The 15450-nt window shown below is 38.9% G+C and overlaps 2 protein-coding genes across 4 annotated transcripts; both read left to right on the plus strand.

The window, feature by feature from the left end:
• The first annotated feature begins 47 nt into the window (after positions 1-47).
• LOC18026881 (probable WRKY transcription factor 21) lies at positions 48-2385 on the plus strand. Its single transcript, XM_006410101.2, has 4 exons — positions 48-284; positions 368-1478; positions 1561-1686; positions 1909-2385. Exons 2-4 carry the CDS (start codon positions 667-669, stop codon positions 2051-2053), a joined length of 1083 nt encoding a protein of 360 aa, XP_006410164.1. The 5' UTR covers positions 48-284; positions 368-666; the 3' UTR covers positions 2054-2385.
• A 415-nt stretch (positions 2386-2800) lies between these two features.
• On the plus strand, positions 2801-8140 carry LOC18026882 (BTB/POZ domain-containing protein At2g30600). Of its 3 annotated transcripts, none has more exons than XM_024147888.1 (13): positions 2801-2968; positions 3529-4364; positions 4527-4856; positions 4945-5175; positions 5564-5725; positions 5979-6191; positions 6287-6334; positions 6439-6497; positions 6597-6723; positions 6832-6906; positions 7293-7373; positions 7558-7626; positions 7729-8140. In XM_024147888.1, exons 2-13 carry the CDS (start codon positions 3558-3560, stop codon positions 7945-7947), a joined length of 2421 nt encoding a protein of 806 aa, XP_024003656.1. In that variant the 5' UTR covers positions 2801-2968; positions 3529-3557; the 3' UTR covers positions 7948-8140. The 3 variants fall into 3 exon arrangements, with proteins under 3 accessions (XP_024003656.1, XP_006410166.1, XP_024003655.1); XM_006410103.2 differs by lacking the exon at positions 2801-2968 and adding an exon at positions 3067-3199; XM_024147887.1 differs by lacking the exon at positions 2801-2968 and adding an exon at positions 3075-3184.
• The last annotated feature ends 7310 nt before the right edge of the window (positions 8141-15450 follow it).

Raw genomic sequence — 15450 nt, forward strand, 5'->3', positions numbered from 1 at the left:
GTCTTTTTTTTCTTTTTCTTTTCTTTAGAAATGATTTGTTCACTGTGTTTTTGGGGTAAAATCACACAATAAAGAAAAACCAGAGGGATGCTTTCAATTTTTGTTTTGTTTTGGTTGAGTGATTGCAGAAGCGAACTAGAGAGAGAGAGAGAGAGAGAGAGAGTGTCAAGAAAGTCTTCTCTTTCACACCTTTCGTTTTCTCGAACCTCTTTAAAGATGGTGGAGGAATCTTGGGTTTGACAACTCATTAACAGCCTCTTTTAAGCTGCAAGCATCCAAGGAAGGTCCGTTTTGCTTTTGCTTCATAATCATTCTCTTCTCTCTCCCTCTCACTCTCACAATTCCTCCTTGGTCTTCCTCCTTTCAGGTCTATCAAGTTTGATTTTCCTTTGATGTGGTGTTATACCCTTTTTTTTAACCTTGATCCTCTGATGAGAAATTAAGCAGCTTTATCATTTTCGTCTTCAAGCTTCTAGAAAGGCAACTTCTTTTTTTGGGTTTGTGGAGATGGGGTTTGTGAAAAATGGAAATTTGACTATCTGGGTCTTTCCCATTTTTGCTTCCAGGATAGATTAGTGGTTTTGTTCTTGAGTCTTGGGACTGATTTTGTCTTTTGAAGGGAGAAAATTAGGGTTCTTATTTAGTAACTTTTGGGTTGTTTAAGACATGGAGGAGATAGAAGGAACCAACAGAGCAGCTGTAGAGAGTTGTCATAGAGTTCTTAACCTCTTATGTAGACCACAGCAACAAGATCATGGTTACGACAGGAGTTTGGTGTCTGAAACTAGAGAAGCTGTGTTTAGGTTCAAGAGAGTGGCGAGCCTGTTGAACAAAAGTGTGGGTCATGCCAGGTTTAGAAGAGCCAAGAAACTTCAGACCCATTTGTCTCAAAGCATCTTCCTTGATCCTTGTCACCAAAGAACAGAACTTCCATCACCTCTGAAAACACCCGTACTCCGGTCTGGTTTCCATGAATTGAGCTTGAGACCCACAGATTCCCTCACTTTAGGGACCCGGTCTTTCAGTCTAAACTCAGATTCAAAAGCCCCTCTCCTTCAGCTTAGCCAGCAGGCAATGCCTTCTTCAAATTATCCGAGGCTGTTTCCAGAGCATCAACAGCAACAACAGTTACATGAAAGGTTACAAGCTCACCATCTCCATCAGCAACAGCAGCAGCAACAACAACAGAAACATCAAGCTGAGTTTATGCTTAGGAAGTGCAACGGTGGGATAAGTTTGAGTTTCGATAACTCGAGCTGTACTCCAACAATGTCATCTACTAGGTCCTTTGTTTCATCGCTTAGCATAGATGGTAGTGTCGCTAATATAGAAGGAAAGAACTCCTTCCATTTGGTAGGGGTTCCGAGTTCAACGGATCAGAGTTCACAACACTCTAAGAGGAAATGCTTCATGAAAGGAGACGAACATGGAAGCATCAAATGCGGGAGCTCTAGCAGATGCCACTGCTCTAAGAAAAGGTCAGTTGCATATTACTTTGTTTTCATTTCACAGCCTCTCTTGATGAAGATGGTGCATTGAAATCTTGTTGGAATTTGACAGGAAACATCGGGTTAGGAGATCGATCAGAGTGCCTGCTATAAGTAACAAGGTCGCAGATATCCCTCCTGATGATTATTCATGGCGAAAATATGGTCAGAAACCCATCAAGGGCTCTCCTTATCCCAGGTAATACATACACTTCTTTATCGCTCTCTCCTGGTTGATGAACTCATTCCGGATAGTTCAAAATAGAAACTTTCTGAGTTTTATGCACTTGTAAAGATGATATTAAAGCAAAGACCAAATTTGTAGAGGTTTAAGGGATTCATAGAGAGAAGAATAGACACAATTATGTATAAAGTATGAGTCTTTCTCATGAAACTGTTATGTTGTAATTATTGTGTGCAGAGGGTATTACAAATGCAGTAGCATGAGAGGTTGTCCAGCAAGGAAGCACGTTGAGAGATGTTTAGAAGATCCGGCAATGCTTATTGTAACATATGAAGCAGAGCATAATCACCCGAAGCTGCCATCTCAAACCGTTACAACTTAACTCTCTCATTTATCTTGTGGTCAAGCAAAAAACTTGTCATGAATGTTCTCTTTTGTGCGCGATGATCGACCTTTGACTTTGCTCCAATATTGTGATATATGATGGGGGGGAGCAGTGCTTTTGGTGGGGTAGATTTTGCTTGCGAGAGTTTGCAGCAATTGATGAATTTGGGGGTTCAGGGGTAAATGTAGGATTTGTCAAGACTCTTCTTTTCTCTCTCAAGTTTATTGCTCTTATTGAGTCCAAGTTTTCTTCTACCTATGTATCTTTTGGGTTTTTATAAAATATGGATGATGTTAGAATTTGGAGATTTGTGTTGTGATTTTGCATTATGGTGTTAACTAAGTTAATTTATTCTAGGAAGCCTGGGAAGAGAACTTGAATGATAAAGGATAAACAATCTTTAATTTATAATGGAATATTTATTAGACAAATGAACGGAAAACCATGTACATTATTAAGCATAGTGAATGAAAAATCAATTCAAGACAATTTTTTTGGTTATTCTTCCAACTTCAAGCTTCTTCAATTTGAGGAATGGACTACAAAGTACAAACAATAAAGATTCGAGCGAAAAAAGATACCAAATTGTAGTTTGGCTTTAATGATTGTGATCTCAATATGCTTACCAAAAAGGTTTTGAACTAACAATGAAACTCAGCTTTTCACTGTACAAGTAAATCCAAAATTTCGAATATAATGGGGCCTTTATACTTGAATTATCTGGCCCATTTATCTACACAAGTGACATGAATCCACCAACTCTCTTCTTCCCCTGACAAAAAATAAAAAATATCTCAAATCAATCATGTCGTCTTCTTCGTTTTCGGGTTTTTAATTTACGACACTTTCTATCTTTGTCTTAAAAGGATTAGATCTATTACACGATCATGAGTCACGACGACAGTACATAAGGTAAGGCTTATATCCACCTCTAAAAAAGATTTGATCTTTGGTTATACATATCTTCATATATTTGGCTGTATCCGTTATATACAGTCGATGCACTCTGCACCTTGATATTTTCCTCTCTCTCTCTTTTTTTTTTTTTTTTGATTTGCCACCGTCGTTTTTCTCGTGTTTTTATTTCCACGTTGTGGTGGAGATTTGACGGCGGAAGCTCATGGTGGGGTACGCGCCAGTTGTGTATGTTTTTTATTAATGGATTCAGATATCTTCTGCCAAGTTGATGGCTTTCTAGTAGATTCTGGGTTTTATCACTGAAAATGACATTTCTTGCTAAAAATAACCTCAAATTGCTTTGATCTTATTAAAACAGTAGTTTGAGAAAAATCTTAGTTTGTGTGATCTGGGTTTTTTTCGCAAGTGACTTTGGTTTGATTTGATCTATGTGTTTGTGTAAATGTCTCAATGAGGGGTTTCTATTTTTTCTCCTTGGTTTTTCCCTTTATTTTGTTTTTTAGTGCCTTTGGTTTCGGTTATAAATAGTGAGGTTGATGGCTAAATATCATTAGGTACAAACAAGAGATTTCTATCAAGAAAGATGGTTGCGTTGAAAGAGAAGAAGTTTCTGACCGTTGCACCTTTCGAGTGTGCTTGGAGTGATGATCTCAAGTTCCGGGAAGCGGGAAGAGGCTGCGTTGCGTTTGATGCGTTTGCTCACAACGATGTCACGGTGGTGTTCAGAGAGAATGTCGGGAGTCAACATTACCATTATAAGAAAGACAACAGTCCTCATTACATTGTGATCATTGGTAGTAACAGGAACCGGAGGCTGAAGATTCAGGTTGATGGAAAATCTGTGGTAGATGAGGAAGCTTCTGATCTCTGTTGTTCTTTGGAGTTCGAGAGCTACTGGATTAGTATCTATGATGGGTTGATTAGCATCGGGAAAGGTCGGTATCCTTTTCAGAACCTGGTCTTTCAGTGGCAAGACTCCAAGCCTAACTGTAGTGTCCAGTATGTTGGTCTCAGCAGCTGGGATAAACATGTTGGATACAGAAACGTGAGTGTGTTTCCCGTGACTCACAATCATATCTCGCTGTGGAAGCAAGTGGATTGCCGTGAAGTTAAAGGAGAAGAGCCTGATGATGAGAAGTTTGTGGAGGAAGGGACCGGTTTTGGTTATGAACACTGGGGGCTCGGTGATTTTCTGGAGAGCTGGGAATTATCTGACATTGTCTTTCTTGTTGGTGAAGAGGGACTTGATGTCCCTGCTCATAAGATTATCTTACAAGCATCTGGTAGTTTTCCTTTGAGCTCATCAAATGGGGATGTCATTCAACTTCGTGGAGTATCGTATCCGATTCTTCATGCACTTCTTCAATATATTTATACGGGACGAACTCAGGTACTTACTCCTATATCTTCTTCCCTTAAATTATTTGTCTTTGTTTTAGACTTTCAGTTGTGAGGTACTGAGGTGTTCTTCTACCACTTGAAATGCTTTGTTAGTACTTGAAGAGTCTTCATCTTCCTCATGATATTCATGACGTTTTTGTTTTTAATGTAGATATTGGAATCAGAACTTGCTCCATTGCGGGATTTAAGTTCTAATTTTGATGTGATGCCATTGGTGAGACAGTGTGAAGAAAATATAGACCGCTTAAAACTTAGCAACAGAGCATTTGACCCCTGCAAAAAAGTCAAACTCTCGTGTCCGATTTCTCACCCTCTATCTGGTTTTATGTTTCCCACTGCTTTCCCTGCTGATGTGGGGAAGCTGAAAATGTTGTACTCAACAGGCGAGCATAGTGACATAAAAATATATCTCAGTGACCATGGTCTCACTTTCCAGTCTCACAAAGTCATTCTAAGTCTTTGGAGTGTCGCATTTGCAAAGGTGAGAAACTCTCTTCTGTGGTTGGAATTCTGATGTGGATTGAATAGATTAGATTCTTAAATTTCATTTATTCTCAATGAACATACAGATGTTTACAAATGGGATGAGCGAAAGCCATTCGTCAACGATTTACTTAACCGATGTATCACCAGAAGCATTCAAGGCTATGATTAATTTCATGTATAGCGGAGAGTTGAACATGGAAGACACGGTGGATTTTGGTACCGATTTGATCCATCTTCTCTTTCTAGCTGACCGGTTTGGAGTTGTTCCTCTTCATCAAGAATGCTGCAAAATGCTCCTGGAGTGCCTCTCAGAGGTAAATTTTTTTCCACAACCCTCTGGAGGAAATGATGTTTCTCTCTGTCATTATCATGTTTCTCTTCTTTTCCAGCGCATCTGTTACAATATGGTTTCTGTTTGGTAGAGAGCCTAACGAGCAGTGAAGTGAGTTGCGGTTTCAGCCTTCTGAAAAGTGAAAAATAAAAGAGAAAAAGAAACCAAGCGAATGATTTTACAACATACAAAGTCAAGAAATATTAATATTGTTCCATGTATATACTACATGCAGGGACGGCGTTTTCGTTTTGGAAGAAGGTCACACAACAAGAATAATTCTTTTATGCAAGTTTATTGGGCGCGGAAGCAGACAAATTTGGAAAATTACTAGGGCCGTTTCTAAATCTAACCTCTGAACTTTGTTGCAGGATTCAGTGTGCTCAGTTCTCCAAGTGGTCTCGTCCATCTCATCATGTAAACTTATTGAGGAGATGTGCAAGAGGAAGTTCTCCATGCACTTCGACTATTGTACCACTGCCAGTTTGGACTTTGTCTTGTTAGATCAGACCACTTTCAGTGATATTCTTGAGGTGTGTTTTCTCTAGCACCAACCTTTTTTTTTCTTATAAGAACCTCTCAACCCACATGGCGACTCAAAAACAAAAAACTGCTATATATATTTTAGTTCTTCAGGAAAAACATTGTAACTCACTGATCAGTGTTAATTATCATGAAGAATATCTTCGGAATTGTAATGAACAGCACCAGGAGTGATGAATGACGACTCCTTTCTTTATGTCTTGTAAATTATATTGCAGCCAGTATTAAATACTGAATTTACAGTCTGCAGATCTGACAGTGACATCTGAGGAAAAGATTCTTGATGCTGTTCTCATGTGGTGCATGAAAGCTGAAGAGTCGCTCGGTTGGGAGCTTATAGATGAGCTAATGAACTACTCAAATCCAGAAATTTTGTTCAAAGAAAGGCTTCAGTCACTTGATGATCTGTTGCCTCATGTACGCTTCTCTTTGTTGCCATACGAGTTGCTTAAGAGGGTAAAGCAGATCCTGACCCTGCTACTGCTAGATGAACTTTATCATTTTTTGTAATTTGACTATGCTGATGCCATCTATGCTTAATGATCTTGCAGTTAGAAAACAGCAACCTTAGCAGACAAATCCCAATATTCAATCGTCTTGTAAGTTTGTAACATTTATGTCCATCTTGTTTCGCAGAATATTTGTTTGTCATTTCAAGACTTTTCTTCTCTCCAAGCCCTCTCTTATATTGTCTTGTGTACAGGTGAAGGAGGCCGCTAGCTTTCTGGCTTCCAGATTGACATGCCCAGGAAATGAACCGATGTAAGAATTACAAAGTCTTGCATCTTATGACTGTAAACAAATCTAGCTTTGTATGTCCAGATTAGTCAGTTATTAAAGTTTTTTTACCTCTTGTTCAAGGTGCCAACACCGGAGATCGAGTTTCAAGGAGCTTCAATACATACGGGACGGCGATAGCAATGGAGTGCTGCACTTTGTTGGTACATCTTATGGAAGTCATCAATGGGTCAACCCCGTTCTCGCAAAGGTTAAACTCATTTTTATCTTCATCTTGTTGAACTCGTCTTATATGAACCATGACAAGGATTCTACTGGTGCAATAGTTCCTTATGCTTTAAATTCTCTGTGTTTCCAGAAAATTAACATTACATCCAGCAGTCCCACTTCCAGATTCACTGATCCAAAGGCTTTAGCTTCGAAAACCTATGTGGTATGGTCTACCAAAGTTTGTTATTCTTATATGATCGAAATTTTGCTTGAACGATAATATTATTCTTTTCATATTACTTTTCTTTCTAGAAACTAGAGCTTAGCTGTAGAACGAAATTTCCCATCTGCTCTACAAGTATAGGAGATTACCAAACTCTGTCTCTTGAAGTAACTTACATAACTATAACTTACTGGTGATCTTGTTCAGACATCTGAAAACAGAGCTTAGTCTTTTCCCCTTTTGTATTGAAAAGTAAACCTTAGTTTTTTTTTTTTTTTTACTTGCCGGTTTTTAAGATGAAGCCTAGAGTTAACTACACGGAAACCTTTCTCCTCTTGGATACAGAATTAAACCATATGATTTCGACTTTTTTTTGTGTGCACCAGGGTACTTCCTTTGCAGGGCCTAGAAAGGAAGATGGCCATATATCATCTTGGTGGATGGTGGACTTAGGCGAAGATCATCAGGTTTCCTCCTTAACTCCCTTTCTATCACATACTCTGTTTTCATAAAGACACAAACGGTCTAAGAACATCATAACTCATGCTCGCAGAAAAATAAGAGAAAATGTATTTGAGTAAAACAAATATTCGTATTATCTTTTAGTCGATATATCTGAGAAACTAACCTGTTGAGGATTGTTGGATGCAGCTTATGTGCAACTACTACACCTTCAGACAAGACGGGTCAAGAGCATTCACAAGGTCCTGGAAGTTTCAGGTATCTTATCTAAGTAATCATTTAGCCTAGACTTGGTGTCTTATTGAGACAAGCTGCTTAGGAAGAATCTGTGTTGGTGTTGTTGTCTTGATGGGTTTAAAGGGATCAATGGATGGGAAAACATGGACTGACTTGAGAGTCCATGAGGATGACCAAACAATGTGCAAGGCCGGTCAGTTTGCATCGTGGCCAATAACAGCAGCAAATGCATTACTTCCCTTTAGGTTTTTCAGGCTGTTTCTGACCGGTCCAACCACAGACACATCAACTCCTTGGAACTTTTGCATTTGCTACTTGGAACTCTACGGTTACTTCCGTTGAAACCACTCTCTGCTATGAACTGGCCTTTTGACTGTCTCTAGTTCACACGTGTGTGTTTTTTGTCCCTTTTTTTTGTTTCTTTCTTTTTCCCGTTTGTCTTATTCGACTGTTATCTTTGAATATGAAAAAAAAAACACTGTTCACAGAAGATCTCAATGGTTTTAATTAGAAAGTGTTTAATTTCTCAAGTTTATTCTAATTGGATTGTTTTGATTTTCTCGTAAGATATTTATCGTCTGGTAATAAAAAATGGAACCATCCGGGCTCTGAATGTAACGTCTATCTTTGTGTCCATGCAAATGAGGTCTACTTTGTTTCTTATACATAATCAATATATTAATTGACTAGCATAATTTAAAAGGAACATTTGATTAGTAAAACTAAAAACGGTTTAACTGTGTAAGTAAGTATTTACACCAATGCTATTATGAAGTCTTAATGATCTTTGTTTTTTGTTTTTCTAATATGTCCACGAGTATAATAAACAGATCATTATTCAACACAGAGCCGTGCTTAATGAACAAAAAATAAGGCATTTGCTTTAGGTCTCCTTAATATTAAGCAAGTTTTAGGGCCCCTAATTTTTGTATTTTTATTTAGTATATTGGTTGGTGTCCAAAAAAAAGAAAATTACTATATTGGTTAATATATATTTTGTGTTATTTTTTTGGTTGAAAATTTATTATAAATTAATAAAAAGCATTAATACTTTATAATATCTTATAAAATAATATTTAAATCTGATTTACAACTTATATTTTTTTAGAAATAATTAGAGCAAAATGGAAATTTTTTCTTGTCATTTGCCTTAGGCCCCTAATACTTTAAGCACGGCACTGATTCAACACAAGGTATCCATTCAGCATAAGTTACCCAATACGTGCAATTCTCACACCCAATGTTGTAGGCAATGTAACTGATCAATTCAGAGAATTTGAAAGACTCACAAAGACTGTAGATTTTTACCATATGATACATGTTTTTTTTTTGGCTAAATCATATGATACATGTTGTGTAGCTCCACTATCAATTATCAATGCTTGAAAGGATATAGCATTTCTCGTAGCTCTCAAAATGCCAACAAAACACAATGTAGAGTAAGAGAAAGCCATATAGTACCCAGTACCCACTAGATATAATCATATAGAAGCCATTTGGTCATTAGGGAGTTGAAGTTGAGATAAAATAGGCATTAACGAAATTGTTTATGTCCAAAAAGCCCGATTTGAGAAGACATGAACAATAATGGGCCAATTAGTGGTCCGATGATACTTTCACCAAATTTTGACCTCTTTGCCCAAAGCTAGAGTTCCCTTTATTCGGAAATTCAATCATTCCAAAACATTAGTCTAAAATTAGGATTGAGAATTGTGGTCTCCTTCGTCCCCTCTTTTCTCATGATATTCAACATATAAAACTTCACGACACTTTGCTTTTGATTCGAATTGAGTAAGATTTCATATTGGGGAAAAGAATGATGCATATTTTGAGTTGAACGCAAGTTATTTGGTTTTGATAGGATTTCAAATGTTAGTCATATATGATAATTTTTTTTTTCTTAATACAATGAGAGTACATACAGGAATAAATTCCTAATTATTAATTCCTTATTTTAAATGACATGGTTCATATATTAGTCAATAGTCATATATGATATTTTTAATTTTATAGAAAGAGAATACATATAGGAACCAATAACTAATTTATAATTCCTTTTTTAAAATGACATGGTTTCAAATATTAGTCATATATGATGATTTATAAATTTAATATATATAGAGAGAGTACATATAGAAACCAATCTCTAATTTATAACTCCTTTTTTAAAAATGACATGGTTTCAAATATTAGTCATATATGATGATTTTTTCATTTTTATAGAAAGAGAGTACATATAAACACCAATTCCTAATTAATTATTCCTTTGTTAAAATGACATTGTTCCAAATATTAGTCATATGTGATCAAAATTTGTTTGTTTTATAGAAAAGAGCATATATAGGATAATATCAAAAAACAAAATCCTGTTATAACACATATCATATATGGACTCTTATACCGGTCCATTAGGCCCATCAGGGCATTGTACTTAACCTAGATTCCCTATGTACTCTATATATACATTCCAGTGATTAATAAAGTTTCTAAGTTTTCACAACACGTTATCAGCACGATAAGACTCTCTGAGCGAAAAACCCTAATAAATCCGGCCACCACCAAAACCCTAAAAGCAAGTCGAAACTTAAAAGACGCATATCTTCCAAACCGTGAGGAACCAGAAGACGATCTACATATCAAATCGAAGCCCTCGACGAGACGAATCTACTGGTGAAAACCGTTTGTCGATCCAACGTCGGACGCGCCCTCACGCACACTTACAGTACACGACGATCAACCGAAAAAAAAAAAAAACCAGATCCGAGTTTTTCCTTCTTCAACCAGCAGCTTCTCCAGTTTTGGTGATCAATCCTTGGAATTTGTAGCGGCTAACTGAGGTCTATTAGCTCCCAGTTTCATTAGCCTGTCAGAAATCCAAAGGTGGAAAAGGTATCTTCTAAAACTGAAAGCCATAGAACCTGTTGTTTAAACACTTCAAAACCCTATAAAAAAAAAAAATCGATCTCTAATTGATTGAAAGTGTTTGATACTCTGATGATTGATTGATAACTTGTTGATTGATTGTTTAAATTACAAGTTTATGCATGTTCAAAGGTTTTAAACTCGTTTTATAAAACCCTAATCTACAAAAACCTAACAACCGTTTTTGGCCATGTTTATGGCATAAACCTATTCGATTTTCTTCATGTTTAATAAGCTTGTTGCAGCTTATTTGATTGTTGATTCTCTTGCTTGAAACACTTGATTGAATAAACTAAGAAAATCAACCCTAAATCCTAAGCTTGATTCACGATTTTGTAATCTTCAAAATCGTAAGTCATAATGCTTAAACCCTAGTCCTTTTCACGTGATTTCTTTGTTGTCCTTGTGAAATTATTAAAACCATCGACCACAGATCCTATAGATCTCGAAATCACATCCAAAATATGTTTTCCAAACCGTTAAAACCCTAGATAAAACCCTAATCATATTCGGCTCCCCTAGGGTTCCTCCTAAACCGCCTAAAACCGGCTAAACCTGGTTCTCATTAACCGAAATTATATTCGGCTTTAACCGATTAAATCACAGCTATTAAACCGACATCATGTTCGGGGTAACTAAAACCATACCCTTTAAAATTTACTATTTCCGAGAAAGTTCCCTCTAATAGAAAGTTTCCTCATATAAAAACTTTCCTCATATAGAAATTTTCCCGACATAGAAACTTTCCTCATTTAGAAAATTACCCAAATTAGAAACTTTCCAAATTTAGAAACTTTCCTAAAATAGAAATATTCTCAAAATAGAAAGTTTCATCATCAGCATTCAAAATTTTCTCAAAACAATCCCTAACAAAATCAATCTCATGTTTCAGATGTCAAACATTCAGAAATGTGAATTCGAGGCCCTTCACGTCTCCGGGGATAACTACCTCGAGTGGGGCCTAGACATGCGCTTGTTCCTTGCATCGAAAGAACTCGATGCATGTATTACCGACGGTAACACCGCATCCCGTAAGGGACAGTCTCAGGCGATATGTCACATACGCCATCATCTGGCCCCGAGCCTTAAGCAGCAATATCTCACTCTTGAGAATCCACTTGAATTGTGGCAAGCGCTGAAAAAGCGATATGACCATCAGAAAATGGTCCAGTTGCCTCAGGCAGATTTCGACTGGAAGAACCTTCGGTTCCAGGACTACAAATCCGTAGATGATTACAACAACGAACTCTTTCGTATTGTTGCCATCCGGAAACTCTGTGGCGAGGATGTGACAGATAATGATCTCCTCGAGAAAACATTATCCACATTCAGCACAGAGAATGTTGTGCTCCAACAACAATACCGTGCAATGAAACACACATTGTACGAAGACTTGTTGTCCTGTCTTCTCCTCGCTGAGAAGAATAACCAGCTGCTTATGAGGAACAGCACTATGAGGCCCCCGGGATCGGCTCCTGTCCCAGCTTCTCGTCAAGAGTCCTACCATGTTCAACCCGATAGATCCTCAGATCACCGCCGTGGACGTGGTAATGGACGTGGTAATTGCCGAGGACATGGACGTGGAAGACGTGGACGCGGACATGGTCGTGGCAACCGACCTAACCTCAGTTATGGTCCTGGTCGTGGTCGAGGCATCACCAAGCCGACCCGCCACACCAACCCCGATCACTCTGCTTGTACCAGATGTGGGATGTTCAACCACCCAACAAAGCAATGTCGCACCCCCAAGATCCACTGCGATCTATACCAGAAGTACGGAAAAGCTCCTGCTGAAGCCAACATGACTCAGCCAGTCGATGCTGCTAACCTGGAAGGTGACGACCTCCTTGATGATGAGAACACCACAAACGAGCAGACCGACCCCATGGACTATGAAACAGCTGATCTCCTCGATTAATTCAATCATCTGAAACTCTGATACAATTTGATTTTGTTCTTTATTTTTTTTTCATTTTGGGATTTGTTTCATTTTTTTTTTTTTCCATTTGCCTTTATTCTCAGACACTGCTTTACTTTATGATTTATCACATTTTCTGAATTCCTCAATACTGAATTCTATCTTCTATTCATAATGAAACACACCAGCAAATGGAAACCATAGTCGTAGATAGTGGATCCAACCACACTATCTTAAGAAACAAAAGTTACTTCATAAACCTAACCTATCAAACCGCAAATATTAGCACCATCGCGGGTCCCTCAAACCTTATCGAAGGATATGGCCATGCCTATGTGTTGCTATCAAATGACACACAACTTGAAATACCAGATGCTCTATATTCTCCTAGTTCGAAGAGAAATCTTCTGAGCTTCAAGGATATAAGACAGAATGGTTTCCACATAGAAACCTAAGGTCAAGGGAACAAAGAATCCCTCCTAGTCACTAAAACCGTAGACGGCCATAAACAAATCCTCGAAACCATACCCGCGCTCTCTACTGGACTTTACCATGCTAAAGTCAGTATGATTGAAGCTAATACCACTCTCAAAGCCCGGTTTACTGATTATACTATTTGGCACGACCGGCTCGGTCATCCCGGTGCAAATATGATGCGTAAACTAATTCAAAACTCTCAAGGACATACCCTCAAAGAAAACCGAGCTTATCCTCAACACCTCATGTGCACAGCTTGTTCTCAAGGCAAATTGATCACTCGGCCTTCACCAGTTAAAATCTCTAAACAAACACTTCATTTCCTAGAAAGAATCCAGGGCGATATCTGTGGACCTATACATCCATCTTCCGGACCATTCCGGTACTTCATGGTCCTTATAGACGCATCGACCCGTTGGTCATATGTTTGTCTCTTGTCCTCTCGGAACCAAGCCTTCGCTAGGTTCTTGGCCCAAATCATCAAATTGCGGGCCCATTTCCCTGACTTCCCACTAAAGACTATCCGCCTTGACAATGCTGGTGAATTTACCTCACAAGCGTTTAATGACTACTGTATGGCCATGGGGGTAACCGTGGAACATCCTGTAGCACATGTCCATACTCAAAATGGATTGGCTGAATCATTCATTAAACGCATTCAATGGATAGCCCGACCATTACTCATGAGATCAAAGCTCCCGGCCTCAGCATGGGAACATGCAGTATTACATGCTGCTGAACTCATACGCATCCGGCCATCTAGTGAACACAAATATTCCCCATCCCAACTACTCTCGGGTCATGAGCCAGACATCTCCCATCTCAAAACATTTGGGTGTTCAGTATATGTACCCATTGCTCCACCACATCGAACCAAAATGGGACCTCAAAGAAGGATGGGAATATATGTTGGTTTTGACTCTCCCACCATCATAAGATATCTCGAGCCAACCACTGGAGATCTCTTCAAGGCCAGATATGCGGATTGCCAATTCGATGAATCGGTATATCCCTCTTTAGGTGGTGAGACAAACAAGCTGGTCAAAGATCTTTCATGGAATCAAACATCATTAAATTGGCAAGATCCTCGGACTCTAGAATGTGATTCAGAGATCCAAAAGATTATTCATTATCAAAAGCTAGCTAATCAATTGCCAGATTCCTTTGCTGACCCGACCAAAGTAACCAAATCGTACATCCCAGCTTGTAATGCACCAGTACGAATAGCTGTCCCAACGGGACAGACCCAAGTTGCTACAGAGTCTGCACCACGTCTCAAACGGGGCAGACCTCTCGGTTCCAAAGATAAGAATCCCCGGAAATCAAAGAAAGGTGCAATAACCGAAACCGGGATTCCTGCAATATCAGACATAGCCGCGGCTGAGACTCAATCTAATGAACCCTCAATGGAAGTTCGGGACGCCGAATCTCTAGGTTCAGAAGATAACAATGAGATCTCCATCAATTACAATATGTCCGGAATACAGTGGAATCGAAAAGAAGTCGACTTAAATGCACTCTTTGCATACAAAGTAGCACTTGATGTTGCGCTCACGCAAGAGGATCTAGAACCCACGTCAATAACACAGTGTACACATCGAACAGATTGGCTAAAATGGAAAGAAGCCATAAACGTGGAGTTAAAGAGTCTCAAACTCAGAAACGTGTTCGGTCCGATCATCCGGACCCCATCACACATCAAGCCAGTGGGCCACAAATGGGTCTTTGTGCGCAAAAGGAACGAACTCGGTGAAGTCGTTCGATACAAAGCACGGCTTGTAGCACAAGGATTCTCACAGAGACCCGGAATCGATTATGAGGAGACTTATTCTCCAGTGGTGGATGCAACAACATTCCGATTCCTCATAAGTCTGGCCATAAGAGAAAATCTGGATCTGCGGTTAATGGATGTTGTAACCGCATATCTCTATGGGCCCCTGGACAACGAAATATATATGAGACTCCCAGATGGCATTGAACTAAAAGACAAAAATGCATCTCGAGATCAATACTGCATCAGGCTGAACAAATCCTTGTATGGACTGAAACAAAGTGGGCGTATGTGGTACAACCGCCTCAGCGATTACCTCATCAAAGAAGGCTACAAAAATGACCCCATCAGTCCATGCATCTTCATCAAGAAGTACTCAAACAAAGGATTTGTAATCATAGCAGTATACGTGGATGATCTAAACATCCTCGGAACATCTGGTGAGATCTCCCAAACAGTCGACTGCTTAAAAGCAGAATTCGAAATGAAAGACCTAGGCAAAACAAAGTACTGTTTGGGATTACAACTTGAGTACATCAAAGGAGGAATCCTTGTGCATCAATCGGCTTATATCGAAAAGGTACTCAAGCGATTTAATATGGACCAAGCTCACCCATTGACCAGCCCAATGGTAGTTAGAAGCTTAAGTGATGACCCTCTTGGTCCCAAAAAGGATGATGAAGAAATCCTTGGTCCTGAAAAGCCATACCTCAGTGCTGTAGGAGCGTTAATGTACCTGGCTAGTCACACTAGACCA

The sequence above is a fragment of the Eutrema salsugineum genome, unplaced genomic scaffold, assembly GCF_000478725.1.
Source record: "Eutrema salsugineum unplaced genomic scaffold, Eutsalg1_0 scaffold_10, whole genome shotgun sequence".
Classification (NCBI taxonomy): Eukaryota; Viridiplantae; Streptophyta; class Magnoliopsida; order Brassicales; family Brassicaceae; genus Eutrema; species Eutrema salsugineum.

What these genes read in the sequence shown, in the direction of transcription:
- LOC18026881 (XM_006410101.2), top strand. Translation starts at nt 667, where the DNA reads ATGGAGGAGATAGAAGGAACCAACAGAGCAGCTGTAGAGAGTTGTCAT. An exon ending in TGCCACTGCTCTAAGAAAAG is followed by an intron (nt 1,479 to 1,560) that starts GTCAGTTGCATA and finishes GGAATTTGACAG; the next exon opens with GAAACATCGGGTTAGGAGAT. An exon ending in AAGGGCTCTCCTTATCCCAG is followed by an intron (nt 1,687 to 1,908) that starts GTAATACATACA and finishes TATTGTGTGCAG; the next exon opens with AGGGTATTACAAATGCAGTA.
- LOC18026882 (XM_024147888.1), top strand. Translation starts at nt 3,558, where the DNA reads ATGGTTGCGTTGAAAGAGAAGAAGTTTCTGACCGTTGCACCTTTCGAG. An exon ending in CTTTCAGTGATATTCTTGAG is followed by an intron (nt 5,726 to 5,978) that starts GTGTGTTTTCTC and finishes CTGAATTTACAG; the next exon opens with TCTGCAGATCTGACAGTGAC. An exon ending in TCAACCCCGTTCTCGCAAAG is followed by an intron (nt 6,724 to 6,831) that starts GTTAAACTCATT and finishes CTGTGTTTCCAG; the next exon opens with AAAATTAACATTACATCCAG.